Source organism: Protopterus annectens, chromosome 11.part0 (genome assembly GCF_019279795.1).
Source record: "Protopterus annectens isolate FY-2018-M chromosome 11.part0, PAN1.0, whole genome shotgun sequence".
Lineage (NCBI taxonomy): Eukaryota > Metazoa > Chordata > Ceratodontiformes > Protopteridae > Protopterus > Protopterus annectens.
The window spans coordinates 246,839,107-246,854,660 of NC_056745.1; the positions used below are offsets into that span (position 1 = coordinate 246,839,107).

Below are 15,554 nucleotides of genomic sequence, written 5' to 3' on the forward strand. Positions count from 1 at the left end.
TTAGCAGCATGTAAAAAAATGTTACACTTATTATGTTGGTAAGACTGATCATTCATTTAGAGAATGCATTTATGAACACACGGCAGACATCAACAAAGGGAAGGATAACAATGCTTTAGCACATCATGTAAATAGAGGAGGAAATTCACATACATTTTGTTTTTAAGTATTGGACATTATACAGTCTTAGTGGTAGTTATTTTGCAAACCACACAGAGAGTGTGAAATGTAAATGGATTCTTGAATTTGAATCTTATAAGTTGTCAGGCATAAATGATAGTGTCTCTTCAAACACCCATTTTGAAAGAGAGAGGACTGAGACACTGATATGAATATTTTCAAATTATTTGTAAGGCCATTTTACATGTGACTGATATGTTATTTAAATATGAGCATGTTTTTAAAAATTGTAAACATCTAAAACATTTTTAAACTTGCTAGACGAAGAGATAGTGAAAATGCATTTGTGAACGTATTGATATTCGTTAAATATTGTTATTGCATGAAGCTGTGAGCCTACTTTGTTTTCAAATGACAGGCATTTCTTCAGTCTGGCTTCTTCCCCTTTTAATGCTCCTGTGGGGGCTTTGGCCTCGCATCCCCTTACTTAAATATATTGACTATAATGATTTAGCGATTAAAGGAAATGTGCTCACAGTTGACGAGCTGTATACTCAAAGAACTGTGCTCTCATTGAACCCAGTGTCCCCACCATAAATATTTATTTATTTGGTTAGCTATTTGCTTTTTATTAACCTTGTAGATGGATCAGTTTATTGATCCCTTTCAACTATGACTCATGCTTATAGTTGATCATTGGAAAGAACAGAAAAAGAAGAAAGCTTAATTGAGAAATCAAAATCTGAGAAATCAACCATAGTGGTACGCTCAAGGATATATGCATTTTTGAACAGTTAATGCAATTAGCAGGACTGAATATTTTCATATTTATTGGAATTTTACAGATGACCTCATATGATATTGTGTGTAAGAGAGATTGCTGTAATAGCTGTCATGTGACTTCAGTAATGTTACCAGTGTATATCACCCAACATCAAACCATTTACACAGAAATTTATGAAGTTCACTTTATACTCCATACCTATTCTACTTACGTACATTGTAAAGAAAACTCACAGGAACATGTACCCCAATTCTGCTGCATAAAGGTAGTTCATTAACTAAAACAGCTACAGGCTTGCTGCTGTACTGTGTACCTTGCCTAAGTTCTTGACATTGTTTGTCAAACTCCAGCTCCTACAAGTCATTAGACTGAATTTTATATTCCAAATATTCCAGCATAGACTCAGATTCAGATTTACTCAGTGAATGATGCTATTTGCTTCCTAACATATGTGCATTTATTTGCATTTTTTAGAGAGAAAGTCCAGCTAGGCAGCAGCTTCTTTTCAGGCTAGGCCCAGCGAGAAAATCTCCACCAAAGAATATCAGAAGACAAATATACAATAAATGATAGACTTCAGCATAATCAATGATAGAGACATTGAGAAGTAATACAAATATATTAAAATAATAAATAATTTCAATTCAAAACTGAGTATATGCATACAGCAAGGGACAAACAAAGCATTAAAAATTGTGTTTGATCAAAAAGTTAAACACATAGTAGGGTGTTCTATTTAAAAGTATCATAGAACCATGAAATACAGCCTGTGGGGCAGATTGGTGTTATTAAAAGTGAGGATGTTTGGCAGTTAGTGAAGAAGAAAGGTAGGAATTATGAGAAGGGCTGCATATAGAATCAGATGAGGCAGAAAATTTATGAAGAGGTTAATAGGACGGAGAAGGGGGAACATATTAGTTAACAGAAAGAAGGATATTTACTTTTAATATAAAGAATGAGAAGGGAAAAGAACATCATTTACAATTTTGAGCTCTTTACATTTTAAAAAGAGATTACTAGAGATGGAAGTCAATTTCAGTCAGTATGGGAATGAACACAAGTGGGAGCACAAATAAAGGAAGGTATCGAGGACAGTAGAGGCATAAGTGTTTTAGATGTGGGGGGTACAGTGGCAAATCCAGTAGTCATGCAGTAATGACTTCAGGCTGGACTTAAATTGCCTTTAATTGGGAATCAGAATTCTATATCTTAGCACTAAAATAAAAAATAAAAAAATGACCCACCTTCTCCTATTTTTCATAGCTTGAAAATTCCATTCATGGATATTGGATATAAAAATATCCTTTTGCTTTTATGTATCATTAATAATAATGCTAATAATAATGCTAATAGTAATAATAATAATAATAATAACAATACTAATAATAATACTAATAATAATACTAATACTACTAATAATAATAATAACAATACTAATAATAATACTAATACTACTACTAATAATAATAATAATAACAATACTAATAATAATACTAATACTAATAATAATAATAATAATAATAATAATAATAATAATAATAATGCCATTTTTGTTATTGTTTTGCTGTTCCCATGGCGGTGATTCAGACCCCATTGACCTTTTAGTCTCACACTTTCTTTCTGCCATGTAGTCCAGGATTTCCCTGAGTGTTCATTTCCTACCAGTAACATACATAATATTTTACCAGTGGGCTCCATGAATTTCTGAGAAACTGAGCCACATAAGTATGTAGGGGATGGCAGTGAAGGAGCATGGTAGTGGGCCAGTCAGCTTTGGGGCTTCTGGTGAAAGTAGTGGTGTAATAATTAATGCCATCCCACACTTACAGTAAACAATGAATATCTGTTGAACTGCCAAACCTTAACAAGTCATGTAGATGCTTTTAGGCATCAGACTAACACCACGTTGCCTCCGGTATTTCCTCGAAAGAGTGAGACCTTGCTAGATGCTATATATCTGTCATGTGGATGACATCCCATTAAGACATTTTTCTGAATCTAAGTCACAACTGCTGCAGCTGAACTCATTGCTTTTGCTGCGGTGGGACAGCCCAAAATGTGTCATTGTTTGTTACATTGCTAGATTAGAAGACATAATCAGTGTTCATATCTGTTCAGTCCATGCATGAAGCCCTAATGTTTTCTTGAGATGCAGCTAAGAAAATTGCAGCTACATAAATACAGTGGTTAACATTGTTATGCTCTAAGAACATGTGGAAAACCTCTGACAGTAGGCATACAAGAGGGGTATGAAGAGCTGACTTACTGTACTGCCCTCAGTTAGGATGTACAGTTATGATATATTTGTAAAGACACCACTATGAAAATTCTTCCTAACCTTGTGAAAATTATCACTTGCCAGAGGCATGAATAGATTGCAGCTCTAGCGCAGAAATATTCTAAAATTGTTCTAATATTAGATGTGTTAACAGCCCCATTTTCCAGCCTTATTTGCAACATATGCACTATAGTGATACCGCAGGGGAGAATACATGTGTAAGAATACAGTATCACTCGTGATAATACATGGCCTACGCTCTACATCTTCTCCAGCAATGTATACCATGAAAGATATCCTTCAGCACAACAGAATGTGTCCTTGGGGGTGGAAATATTTATACAGTCTTATTTGATTCATGAAACATACAAATAGGTATGCTTCAGGAAGATAACCACTGGGAAGAAAACTGACAGATGTTAAGTCTCAAACAGAAGCTAAGTAAAAAGCAGTTGTGATACATTAGAAGGGCTTTAAGTCATTTGATAGCTGGTTATGTGAATTATAATTTTTAGCGCATTAACTGAAAAAAATTGTCCAAACAGTGTCACTCCAAAGAAAAATCCACGATCCCAGAGCAGATCTTAATAGTAATTTTAATAGTAGTCACTGTACAGGAAATGCAGCCCCCAGTAGTAGGGATTTAAGGACTTTGCCTCAGATGAAAATGCTGAACCAATGCAGTTTTGGTTATTGGCTACATAAGAGTAGCCTTTTACTTTAATACACAATAATTCTACAGTCTTATTATTTCATTTCTGCATTTACATAGTAGTGAAGTAATATGCATTATCCTTACAGCATAACTTTATCTTATGCTTAAACTTCAGCATATTCCCCAGCTTTGGCAGCATGCTTATTTAAATGTTTACAGATGCAAATATTAACATTCTCTTTATAACTTATTTTCAAACCATCACTTTTCGTGTCCATTTGCTTATAATGCTTTACATATAAATCCGAGCTAGACATGTACTTGCTGCAAACTTGGAGGGATATTGTGATGATTTCAAAAAGTGGTGATAAATAATCGGTGTATAACTGATCTGTAATGTTAATTCTGACTTATGTTTTATCTTGTATTAATGTTCCAGGCTGCTGATTTAACCATTGAGTTGTCTGTATCTCAAAAGGATAAGCCAGACCACAAAAATTTGGTGTTTGGAACTGTTTTTACAGATCACATGCTTGTTATTGAATGGTCAGCAAAGGCTGGCTGGGATAAGCCTAAAATTAAACCTTTTCAGAACCTTTCACTGCACCCCGCTTCTTCAGCTCTCCACTATGCAGTGCAGGTAAGTCCAGAGGTTGCATTTGTCATGAAAAGAGTAGATCGTCAAATGTAGTTATTTAACTTAAAACTACAACAAGCCACAAACAGTCTGGAAAGAGTAAAGAAATCCAGTTTACATCATATACTAAAGCCCTGGGCACGTCAGCGTGGCGGTCTATAAGGGGGCATCAAAGGGCCCAGTGCAAATACACCTTTTGAAGAAATTATCTTAGAAATTAAAGTGTAAACAGTAAAATTCCACATTTATAATCAAAAAGGTGGCAAGAATTTTCATAAAACATTTGAAAAATAGAATCCATACTCCATAATATATTATGTATACTTCCCTGTCTCTACCCTGGTGGTTCCAGCTGATGCAAAACATGTGATTGAATGCTATTAAAACGGTGAAATATTAAATATCAGAATGCACCTACTGTGTTGGGTACACAATGAATGAATCCAGTAATAAACCCACTTTATTCATCACCGTAGCCATGAATGAAGCAGCAGAGTCTGGTGCTGATTGTTTTTTATTTTTCATCGAACTTGGAAAACATACTAAATTTATCTGACTATAGTGTGGCTTTGCTTTTCTTTTCTCAATTCAGACTGTTTGCATCATTTTGTACTAATATGTCACTGAGTTAATTAAATCTGTTTGACATATTGCATGACATAGTATCCATAGGGAGAGTGATGTTGTTTACTGTGTACTTATTTTTATATTGTAAACAGAGTAAAATTCCTTTTATCAGACTACTGCAGTTCAGAATAAATATCAGTATTAAATATCAATATCATATTTTAAAAGGATTAAATACTGCATTAGTCATGAATATGCATATTACAGTAAGAATATACTACTAAATGCAAACATTTTCTGAAACAGAATGTTAAAGTAGGAATGCAGTTCATATACCTTATTTGGCGTACCTTTTCTCAGTAGATGTAAAAGAGGTACCTTGTACTATCTGGTAATAGAAGTTGTTGATCTACACTGACTAAATCAAAGCAGCTGAAAAACCCACTGATTGTGTCTATCCATTATCAAGGATCAGCAGATCAAAAAGCCATCTGGTGTCATGAAAGGCTTCTGCACAACTGCATTAAAATGCCAGAGGAAAACTTAAGCATGGATGGGCAAGTAGCAACCATGGACACCCAAGTGTATGTACAATGAAACACTAAAACACTCCCAAACTAACAACTAACTAACTTAAATAAATAAACAATTTTCCACATAGACACTGGATATAAGGGGGGTGAATAAATAATCACATTCATTTTATCACATGGGTCTGCACTTTGCATAGGACAAACATAAAGTCTCATAAGAGAGCAATGTGCAGACCCAGGCTGTGGGGCCCTGCCTTCACTTGCAATTGCTTTACCTGCCATGTCAGCAAACGTGGTCAAACCAGCACAACGTATGCTACCTTCTACAAATAGCAGTAGTCATAAGTGCAGGTATGTGTACATTTTCCATGTCCAATATGATGTTTTTGCTGCCAATAGCTGACAGAATTGAACAGGGGGTTACTCAGAAGCTGTGGTTTGGGGAGTTGTGGATTGAGAACATCTGATTCGATCACCAGAGAGGTAGCCAAGACCTTCTTGAGTAAAACATAGAGCCAAGTGTAGGGGTTTGTTTTGTTGCAAGGGCATTTCATTCTTTTTTTCTTTTCTTTAAGATAATTTTTATTAAGTTAACATATTTACAATCTATACATAAAAGGGAAGAAACTCAACATCACTTACTGTTATACAATGTCAAGAGTATTTTAAATGTAATCTTGTACAATTAATACACAATTAAGGCATTACTCTTGACAGAGACATACATCTAGAGGCAGCAAATTCTGAGGCTGCTAATCCCTTGTCAGACTGTGCCAACAGAGCTGGTTAAGACTGGTGATCAAAGGCTGAGTCAGTGGTGTCTCTAGAGCTCACCTCACCCATCAGCACAAAGCTCTTTACCTTTTCCTCAGAACTCAGTGGTGAGCCTCAGCAGACACAGATAACCATGTGGTGCAATCAGGTTCCAGATGACTAAAAGTGCTACAAACTGCCTGTTGTCTAAAGTGTGATTAAGATACCACCCAAGGTATCACCTAAGGTACTACCTAAGGTACCACCTAAAGTACTACCTAAGGTACCACATAAGTTACCACCTAAGGTACTACTTAAGGTACCACCCAAGGTACCGCCTAAGGTACCACCTAAGGTACCACCTAAAGTACTACCTAAGGTACCACCTAAGTTACCACCTAAGGTACCACCCAAGGTACCACCTAAGCTATCACATAAGCTACCACCTAAGATACTACCTAAAGTACCACCTAAGTTACCACCTAAGGTACCACCCAAGGTACCACCTAAGGTACCACCTAAGCTACCAACTAAGGTACTACCTAAGGAACCACCTAAGCTGCTATATAAGGTACCACCTAAGCTACCACCCAAGGTACTACCTAAGCACTTCCTCTCCTACACTTGCTCTCATCAATGTTCTTAAATGTCAGAGATAATCCCAGCATACTTGGTTGCATTGTCACACAAAGCAGATCAAATACATGTTATTTGTTATTCATATTTGATAATCAGGTACATGATCTGGAGACAAAGGACACTTTTCAGTCCCGCCTGAGCCAAGAGGCAGTTATTGTTAGAAATATAACATTTAAGAGAAGGAATATTTACAGACAAAAACGTTTTAATGGTTTATACTTCCAGAGTATTTGTGCACATACACACACACACACACACACACACACACACACACACACACACACACACACACACACACACACACACGCACACACACACGCGCACACACGCGCACACGCACACACGCACACATGTACACACACACACACACACACACACACACACACACACACACACACACACACACACACACACACACACACACACATACACACTCACTCAACATTGAACAAAACAAAAGTAAAGTCATGTTTTGTAATATATACAAAGTTAAATCAACCTCTGTTTGATTGTAAAATTAAATTAAATATCTGTAATTTGCAGCAATAGATAACCAATTGTTCCACATGTAGTGAATTTCCCTGTGTTTAGCCATCTTTTTCCTACTGTGTAACTGCTGTAACTCATGACTATGCTATTATTCTAAACATGACTAAGATTAACCTAAACAAAAAGTCTGAAAGACTAACTGTTGGTGAAAAGAAGTTCTTTGCTAAAATGAAAGTATGAATTTGACCCCTGAAACATTTCATGTATAGGACATACTTTTGAGAAAAGCCTTTAAGCTACACTTTAGTATAATGAGATCAAACTGCCTGACTTCAACTTTAAAAAAATCTGATGTGATCCTAGGGGAAAGAAATAGTTTGGTGAAGTACATTTTAATGAATAATGTTCATAGGTTCATAGGTTCATAGGTAGGTACTAGGCTATCAGCCCTGGGGCCTATACAAGTCCAGCCAAAAAGGTACCCTGGCTTTTGCCACCCAAGAAAATGATTTTCCTGTGCCACTGTCGAGCAGAGCCACAGAAGTGATCCCTAGGGTGAATTTCCTATTTCCCATCCAATCATCAAGATTTTTCTTGAAGAGTGCTAATGAGGAACTTTGTTTGATATAGATAGGTAGTTTATTCCAGAGTATGGGAAGTCTCTGCGACAGGAATCTATACCTCCGGCATGTTCTGTTTATTGTGGTGACAAGGTTTAGGTCCCTAGAGCATGTAGCTTAGAGGGATTGGGATTTCTTTAAGTGGAGCATGTCCAACAGCTCTGGGTTTGACATAGCTTTGTATGTTAGGCAGCGATCACCTCTGAGTAGGCGATATGCGACAGAGTAAAGCTGGAGTTTTTTGAGACGGTCTGCATAGGGCATCTGTTTGAGGCTGCTAATCCTCTTTGTGAGGTATTTCTGCGGCCTTTCCAGTTGTTGTAGATGTCTTGTGAGGTACATACCAAAAGGGGCATTGTACTCTATAATGGGTCTAATGAGTGATGAGTAGAGGGGAACAATGACCTCTTTTTTCTAGATGAGAAACCTTTTGTGATGAGATGTGCCACATAGAAGGATTTCATGACTACTGTGGCGATGTGATTATCAAAGGAGAGACTACTGTCCACCTGTGTCCCAAGGTCTCTTATCACACTTTTGGTGTTAAGTATACTACCGCCTATGTTGTAGTTCATGGGTACAGAGTTTTTACCAAAGGGGATGACAATGCACTTTTTGGCATTGAGCTTGAGGCTATGGCTTTGACACCAGGCATCTGTCTCAGTGAGGCCCCTTTATAGGATGTCCACATCATTAGGAATTTCGATTATGGCTCCTAGTTTGCAGTCATCTGTGAACTTCATTAGCCAAAGACCTTCTGTGTTAGCCTGTACTTCAGAGAAGTAGATACCAAACAGGAGAGGACCCAGGACTGAACCCTGTGGTACTCCACTTGTCACTGTCTGAAGTCGGATTTGGAGTCTGCTACTTTCACAGTGTGGGTTCTGTCAGTGAGCCAGTTGGCAGCCCATCTTGTGACATAGGGATTTATACCTAGTTTAGTGAGTTTAGCTATAATTCCAGTGTGGGGGATGGTGTCGAAAGCCTTGGCAAGATCTAGATAGGCTGTGTGAACCACCTTACCCCCGTCTACGACTTTGGTGACTGCTTCAAAGAAGTCTGTCAGGTTTAGGAGGCATGATCTGCCTTTTACAAACCTGAACTGGGTGGGGTCCAGAGTTTGAAGATTACCAATGTCTTTGTTTATAAGTTCCATGATGATATGTTCCATGGCCTTGCAGACCAGGCTCGTCAGGCTAATGGGGCAGTAGTTCCCAGGGTCTGTGGTGGCTCCCCCCTTATGAAGTGGGATAACTGTTGCTGTGTGCCATTCAGCAGGTGCAAAGCCTGAGGTGAGGCTATGATTGAACATGGCACTTAGGTGGGGTGCCAGTTCATTCTGTAGTTTGTGTAGAACGCAGCCTGGGATGTTGTCTGGTCCCATGGATGCTGTGTTCTTGGCTTTGGAGAGTGTGGTTTTTACCTGTGCAGCCATGATTATAGTAGCTTTGCATTCTTCCTGTATAGAGATGGGCTCTTTAGGGGGTGAGAGGGGAGTAAAGTTAACACTGAACCTATTTGCCAGGATGTTGGCAATATCAGTTGGTTCTGTATATTTAGTACCATTGTGCTATAACTCAGAGCAGATCTGAGTGTTGCCACTGTGATTCTTGACATAGCTATATAATGCTTTGTGGTTGTCTTTAGAATCAGTGGCAATTTTGTTTTCGTAACTAGCTTTGGTGGATTTTATCAGGGATTGCAGCTTCTTACTGAGACTGACCAGGGAGCTCCTCCACTCATGGGATTTTACTCTCTTTTGCAACAGTTTCTTCCTTCTGTTGTACAGTTTGTTTATGGCAGGGGACCACCAGATTGGCTTCCTTTTTTTGGAGGATAGCATATTTGTTCTGTTTGGGATAGCACGATCCATGCACTTGTGTAAGTGCTTATAAAGTGCAATTGTGTAGGATTCAGTAGTCGTAACTGTATTGTCCATCTGCATGGATGTCATGAAGTTCACCACTTCTGTCTTAAGAAGCATGAAGTTGGCTTTGGAGAAATTTTTTACCATGGTTTCCTTAATGGGGGTTGGGGGCAGGATGTGGATATCTAGGGTAATTAGCTTATGGTTGGATCGGACCAATGAGGCGTTCACTTCAGGTGTGGAACACCGGTCACTCATGTTGGTAATGGCTAGATCTAGGATATTGTTGCCCCTGGTGGGTGTGGATAAGTTGATCCAGGGCATTGGAGTTTATGAATTGCAGAAAGTATTGAGCAAAGGAGTTGGTACATGAGTAGTTTTCCCAGTTAATGGTGGGGTAGTTGAAATTGCCATTATTAGAGTGTTTGGTTGAACCCTAATATTTTCCAGTACATCAAGAAAAGAGGAGTGGGAATCCTGGGACATGGTCGGGGATCTGTAGCAAGCTACAATTTGGATTGCAGTTTATCCCAGAGTTAGTTGCACTTGGATAACCTCGGCTGCATTATGTTTCTCCAGCCTGTATCTTTTCAAAAACTTTCTGTGCAGAAGGGAACCCAGAATATCTCCCCCAAAGCAGGGGAAGACACACTCCATATACTGCTGATAAGAAATAACCTTCAGTGACTTTGCAGCGTAGCTTTGTAGATTATATTAATATAAAAGTCTTTCTGATAATTAGCCAGTTTATCAAGAATGACTGACTCATGTTTCCCTGCATGTGCCTGCATTAATTTGGTCCATGTATACCTCTCAACTGCCCAGATTTTTATCTCAAAATGTCGCTCTGTCTGTTCCTCATAAAATTTGTGGCTTGCTGGCAAATCACTGGGATGATCCGAGGAATAAAATCACTAAATAATGACATACATTAGAGTTTCAGACTTCATATCCTTTAGAAAATGCATTTTAACACAAATCCTACTATTCTAACTACTTTTTTTAAGTTATTAGAGCAATATTTAAAATCTGCCCCTATTTTGGGGTCTTTGTTCCCCCATTAATTCAGGCTTTGTCCAGATTTCTTAGGCTAAGATGTTGAGAGTTATGGTTGCATTCCCAAGGAGGGACAGATCAAATAGCTGGCTACCAGTACTTTAAGTGCTGGGCAGGGTGCAGGGACTTCTTGTTACAGTGCTAATTCACTTGGGATCAGGATTTAGTAATCTGCATTACTAACTGTAGAAGACATAGGGTGTTATTTGAAATGGCACATGGAAGTACACATCATCAATAAATTGCGCACACAGCATTGCATAGATTCTATTCTGGAACTACTGAACAGCAGCTGGCATAACCCTAATTGTTTCCAGTTAAGGCTGGTGGCTTCCTATCAACTATCTGTGTAAGTATGAATGCAAACATCCCCACCATGGAGGGGTTACAAAATGGCACATTGTGAGAGTGAATGAGGAGGACTAAATGGCTGACTCAGGACACCTTGATAAAACAAGAAGCTTTACAGGAAATTCCCTACTCAGAATGACCTCCGGGATATGCCTGTAAGGAGATGTATAGCAGATCCTACAGGTCTCCCAGTTCTCACCACTTAGACTCTAATAGCATTTAAAATTAATACTGCAAAGCTAGTTTCAATGCACCGCAAAACGGCAGGTGAAAAGTAATCCTTATACGATCTTAGTAATTAGTTTTTCTTACCTCAGCATGGATAATACAGTTTAGTTTTGCCAGGCTATTAAAAATTACAAGATAAGTCTTATGATTCTGTCTATGACTGGTATATGTTGCATAGAAGGAAATTATCTTTACAATAGAAAATACTAAAATTTTATGTTCTTAATCATGCAGATGTGATTGCTATTGTTTTATTATTTTAATTACATATTTACATTTATGAACATTTCTTATTTTTATGCTACAATACAAAACATATTTTAAATGGAATTTTCATTTAGAATTCAATGTCTGTTTTCTCACTTAGATATTTGAGGGGTTGAAAGCGTATCGAGGTGTAGACAATAAAATCCGCATGTTTCGACCAAGACTTAACATCCGCAGGCTGCTGAACTCTTCAAGGAGAGTGTGTTTGCCGGTATGTAGCCAATCAGAAATTTCATAGACCGATTCTTGGCAGGTGGCAAAGTTTGGTTCAAGAGTTTATTTGTTACAGCAGAGGTTTGGTTTATATAAGTGATTTCTGCTAAACATATAATATGTACCAAGAAGCAAACACAGATTATTGTTAAATGGAAGACCAGACAACAGGTAACAGAAGTAAAAAAAAAAAAAAAAAAAAATATCTATATATATATATATATATATATATATATATATATATATACACACACACACACACACACACACACACACACACACACACACACACACACACACACACACACACCACTCACACACACATACACCTATATCTATATTTCTATATCTATATCTATTTGTATAAATGTATATATGTATATATACATACTTATTACTAGAAAGAAAGCACTAAGGTTTCTAAATAAAATATAAGGAGCATTTTGAGCATATGTTAGAAGAACCATAACATATTACAATAGTGTCCCACATTCCACTGATCTGTTCTGAATGAATCATATTCATTATCTTATTTAGACATAAATATTAACATTTTTACCCTCATCCCACACCTTTATGAACTTCCGTTATAGAAGTTATGAAGTACAGTGCTGTCTCCCAGGATGAAGGAAATGGAAATACTGTGTAATTATACATCAATTATGTCGAAAGGTTCATTCCCACAGTCACTGTACAGTGATTCATAAAGTATTTCTAGAAGCTTGTTTGCTCAGGCTTTACATTTCAAAGCTGAGGGTCCCAGCAAATACTCAAAGGGAGGTGTCACACCCTTCACAGTGTCTTAACTCCAAACACCATCATACTAGGTGACTTCAACTACCCTAATATAGACTGGGAACACTACTCAAGCCCGAACACTCTAACCCAAAGATTCCTGGAGTTCATAAACTCAAATGCCATGGAACAACTAGTCACCATCCCCACAAGAGGAGAAAACATACTTGATCTCATCATCATGAACATGGGATCAAAATGTTCAACACCGGAAGTATACCCCTCACTGGTGAGATCAGATCATAAACTAATCTCGCTGGAGGTCCTCATCCCGCCCCCACCTGAAACAAAAAGACCACAGTGAAAACTTCTCAAAAGCCAATTTCACACTTCTAAAAACTAATGTGGTCTCCTTTAAGGCCCCTGAGCCAGTGGTAAACATTACTCAAACCGCTGAATCACTTACAAATGCCTTCTGCCAGCACCTACAGGACTGCATGGATCAGGCAATCCCAAACAAAACTAAGACTCTCTGTACCAAAGGCAAGCATCCAGTCTGGTGGACCCCAGCCATAAACAAGCTCTACAACAAAAGGAGGAAGCTACTACAAGATAGAGCAAAATCCTTGAAAGGTAAGACACCTTTGATCATTATAAGTAAAAACTAAGAGCTCTCATAAAATCATCCAAGGCAAATTTTGAGAGAAAAATCGCCAAGGACTCTAAAGACAATCATAAGGCCTTCTTTAGCTATGTTAGAAACCTAGGAGGAAACTCCCAGATATGCTCAGAATTAGTTCAAAATGATGTGAAAATTACTGAACCTACACACATTGCCAACATACTGGCTGACAGGTTCAGTGCAAACTTCTCCCCTCCCCAAAAGGAGAGATATCTATTCCAGAGGATTGTAGCCCCAAACATCTCCAACGCCCAGGTGAGAACTGCCCTCACTAAGGCAAAAAACACAGCATCCATGGGACCGGATGGTGTCCCCGGCTGTGTGCTTCACGAACTCAACGAGGAATTAAACCCACAGTTAGGACAGCTGTTTAATCTTAGCCTCACCTCAGGATACGTACCCAAGGAGTGGCGCACGGTGACTGTGGTCCCACTTCATAAGGGTGGTGCCTCCACAGACCCTGGAAATTACCGCCCCATTAGCTTGACAAGCCTTATCTGCAAAGCCATGGAGAGGATCATAATGGAACTCATAAATAAAGACATAGGGAACTTGCAGACTTTGGATCCAACCCAGTTTGGCTTTGTCAAAGGCAGATCCTGCCTCTTAAACTTGGTTGACTTTTTCGAGACAGTCACCAAGGCCATTGATGAGGGAAAGGCAGTCCATACAGCCTACCTCAACCTGGCAAAGGCCTTCGACACAATACCCCACTCAGGTATCATCGAAAAACTCATCAGCTTGAATGTAAACCCATACATCACAAGATGGGTTGCAAACTGGCTAAGTGACAGAACCCACAGGGTCAGAGTTGCTGGAGCCATGTCAGACTCAAAGCCTGTCACAAGTGGTGTCCCACAGGGCTCAGTCCTGGGTCCACTCTTGTTCGGCATCTACTTTTCTGAAGTACAAGCAAACACAGGAGGGTTATGGCTGACAAAGTTTGCAGATGACTGCAAACTGGGCGCCATAGTCGAAAACACATCTGACACAGATATCCTCCAGAAGGGCCTCACAGAAATGGATAACTGGTGCCAGAGCCATGGCCTGAAGTTAAACGCCAAAAAATGCATAATCATACCCTTCGGGAAAAACAAGGTTACCCCTAGCTACCATATAGGTGGCAATCCACTGAGCACAGAAAAAGTCATCAGGGATCTGGGGACCCAGGTTGACAGTAGCCTTTCGTTTGACACTCATGTTGCTAAAGTAGTTAGGAAAACCTTCTATATCGCCCACCTGATCATGAAGGGATTCACATCTAGATCAAGGGAGGTCATCGTCCCCCTGTACTCATCACTCATTAGACCTATGATTGAGTACAATGCCCCGTTCGGAATGTATCTGACCAGACACCTGCTGCAGCTTGAAAGGCCCCAAAATTTCCTCACCAAAAGGATAAAGGGTCTCAAAATTATGTGTTATGCTGCCCGACTGAAAGAACTCCAGCTCTATTCAGTCTCATACCGCTTGCTCAGAGGTGACCTGTGCCTGACATATAAGGCCATGTCAAACCCAGATTTGATGAATATGCTTCACCTCAAAAAATCTAGATCCCTCAGAACCACAAGGGCGGGAGACTTAAACCTTGACACGGTTATAAATAGAACATGCTGGAGGGACAGATTCATCACCCAGAGACTCCCTATGCTGTGGAACAAAATCCCAGTACATGTGAGGCAGAGCACCTCTCTGGCCTTATTCAAGAGGAATCTTGACCAATGGATGGGAGATCGCAGATATACCCCAGGGATTACTTCAGTGTCACTGCTTGACAGAGGCACAGCAAAATGATAGGCATAGTTTTTATTCAAACTAAAGGGGTGGCAAAAGCCACATAACTATGGGCTAGGCTTATAAATGCCCTTGGGCAGATAGCCTAGTATGGACCTATGAACCTATGAACCTATGAACTGTAGTATGCTCTAAAATAATGGACAAGTAAACACAGAAATAAATGAGCCAACCAATAGTATGGATGGCTTTATGTATTTCAGTCATACTGAGAACTGAGGTCACTTATGTAATGTGGAATGCTCTTTCCTCATAGCTGTGCATCTGTGTAGTTAGTGTCCAAAAG

At 38.9% G+C, this 15,554-nt stretch overlaps 1 protein-coding gene across 1 annotated transcript in view; it reads left to right on the forward strand.

Annotated features, from left to right (window-relative positions):
• The window catches only part of BCAT1 (branched chain amino acid transaminase 1), a 327,555-nt gene that overhangs the window by 174,186 nt on the left and 137,815 nt on the right, over positions 1-15,554 (forward strand). The window contains exons 3-4 of the mRNA XM_044087682.1: positions 4,277-4,477; positions 11,945-12,055. Of these exons, the coding sequence (XP_043943617.1) occupies positions 4,277-4,477; positions 11,945-12,055 (312 nt within the window). The remainder of the gene's footprint in view (positions 1-4,276; positions 4,478-11,944; positions 12,056-15,554) is intronic.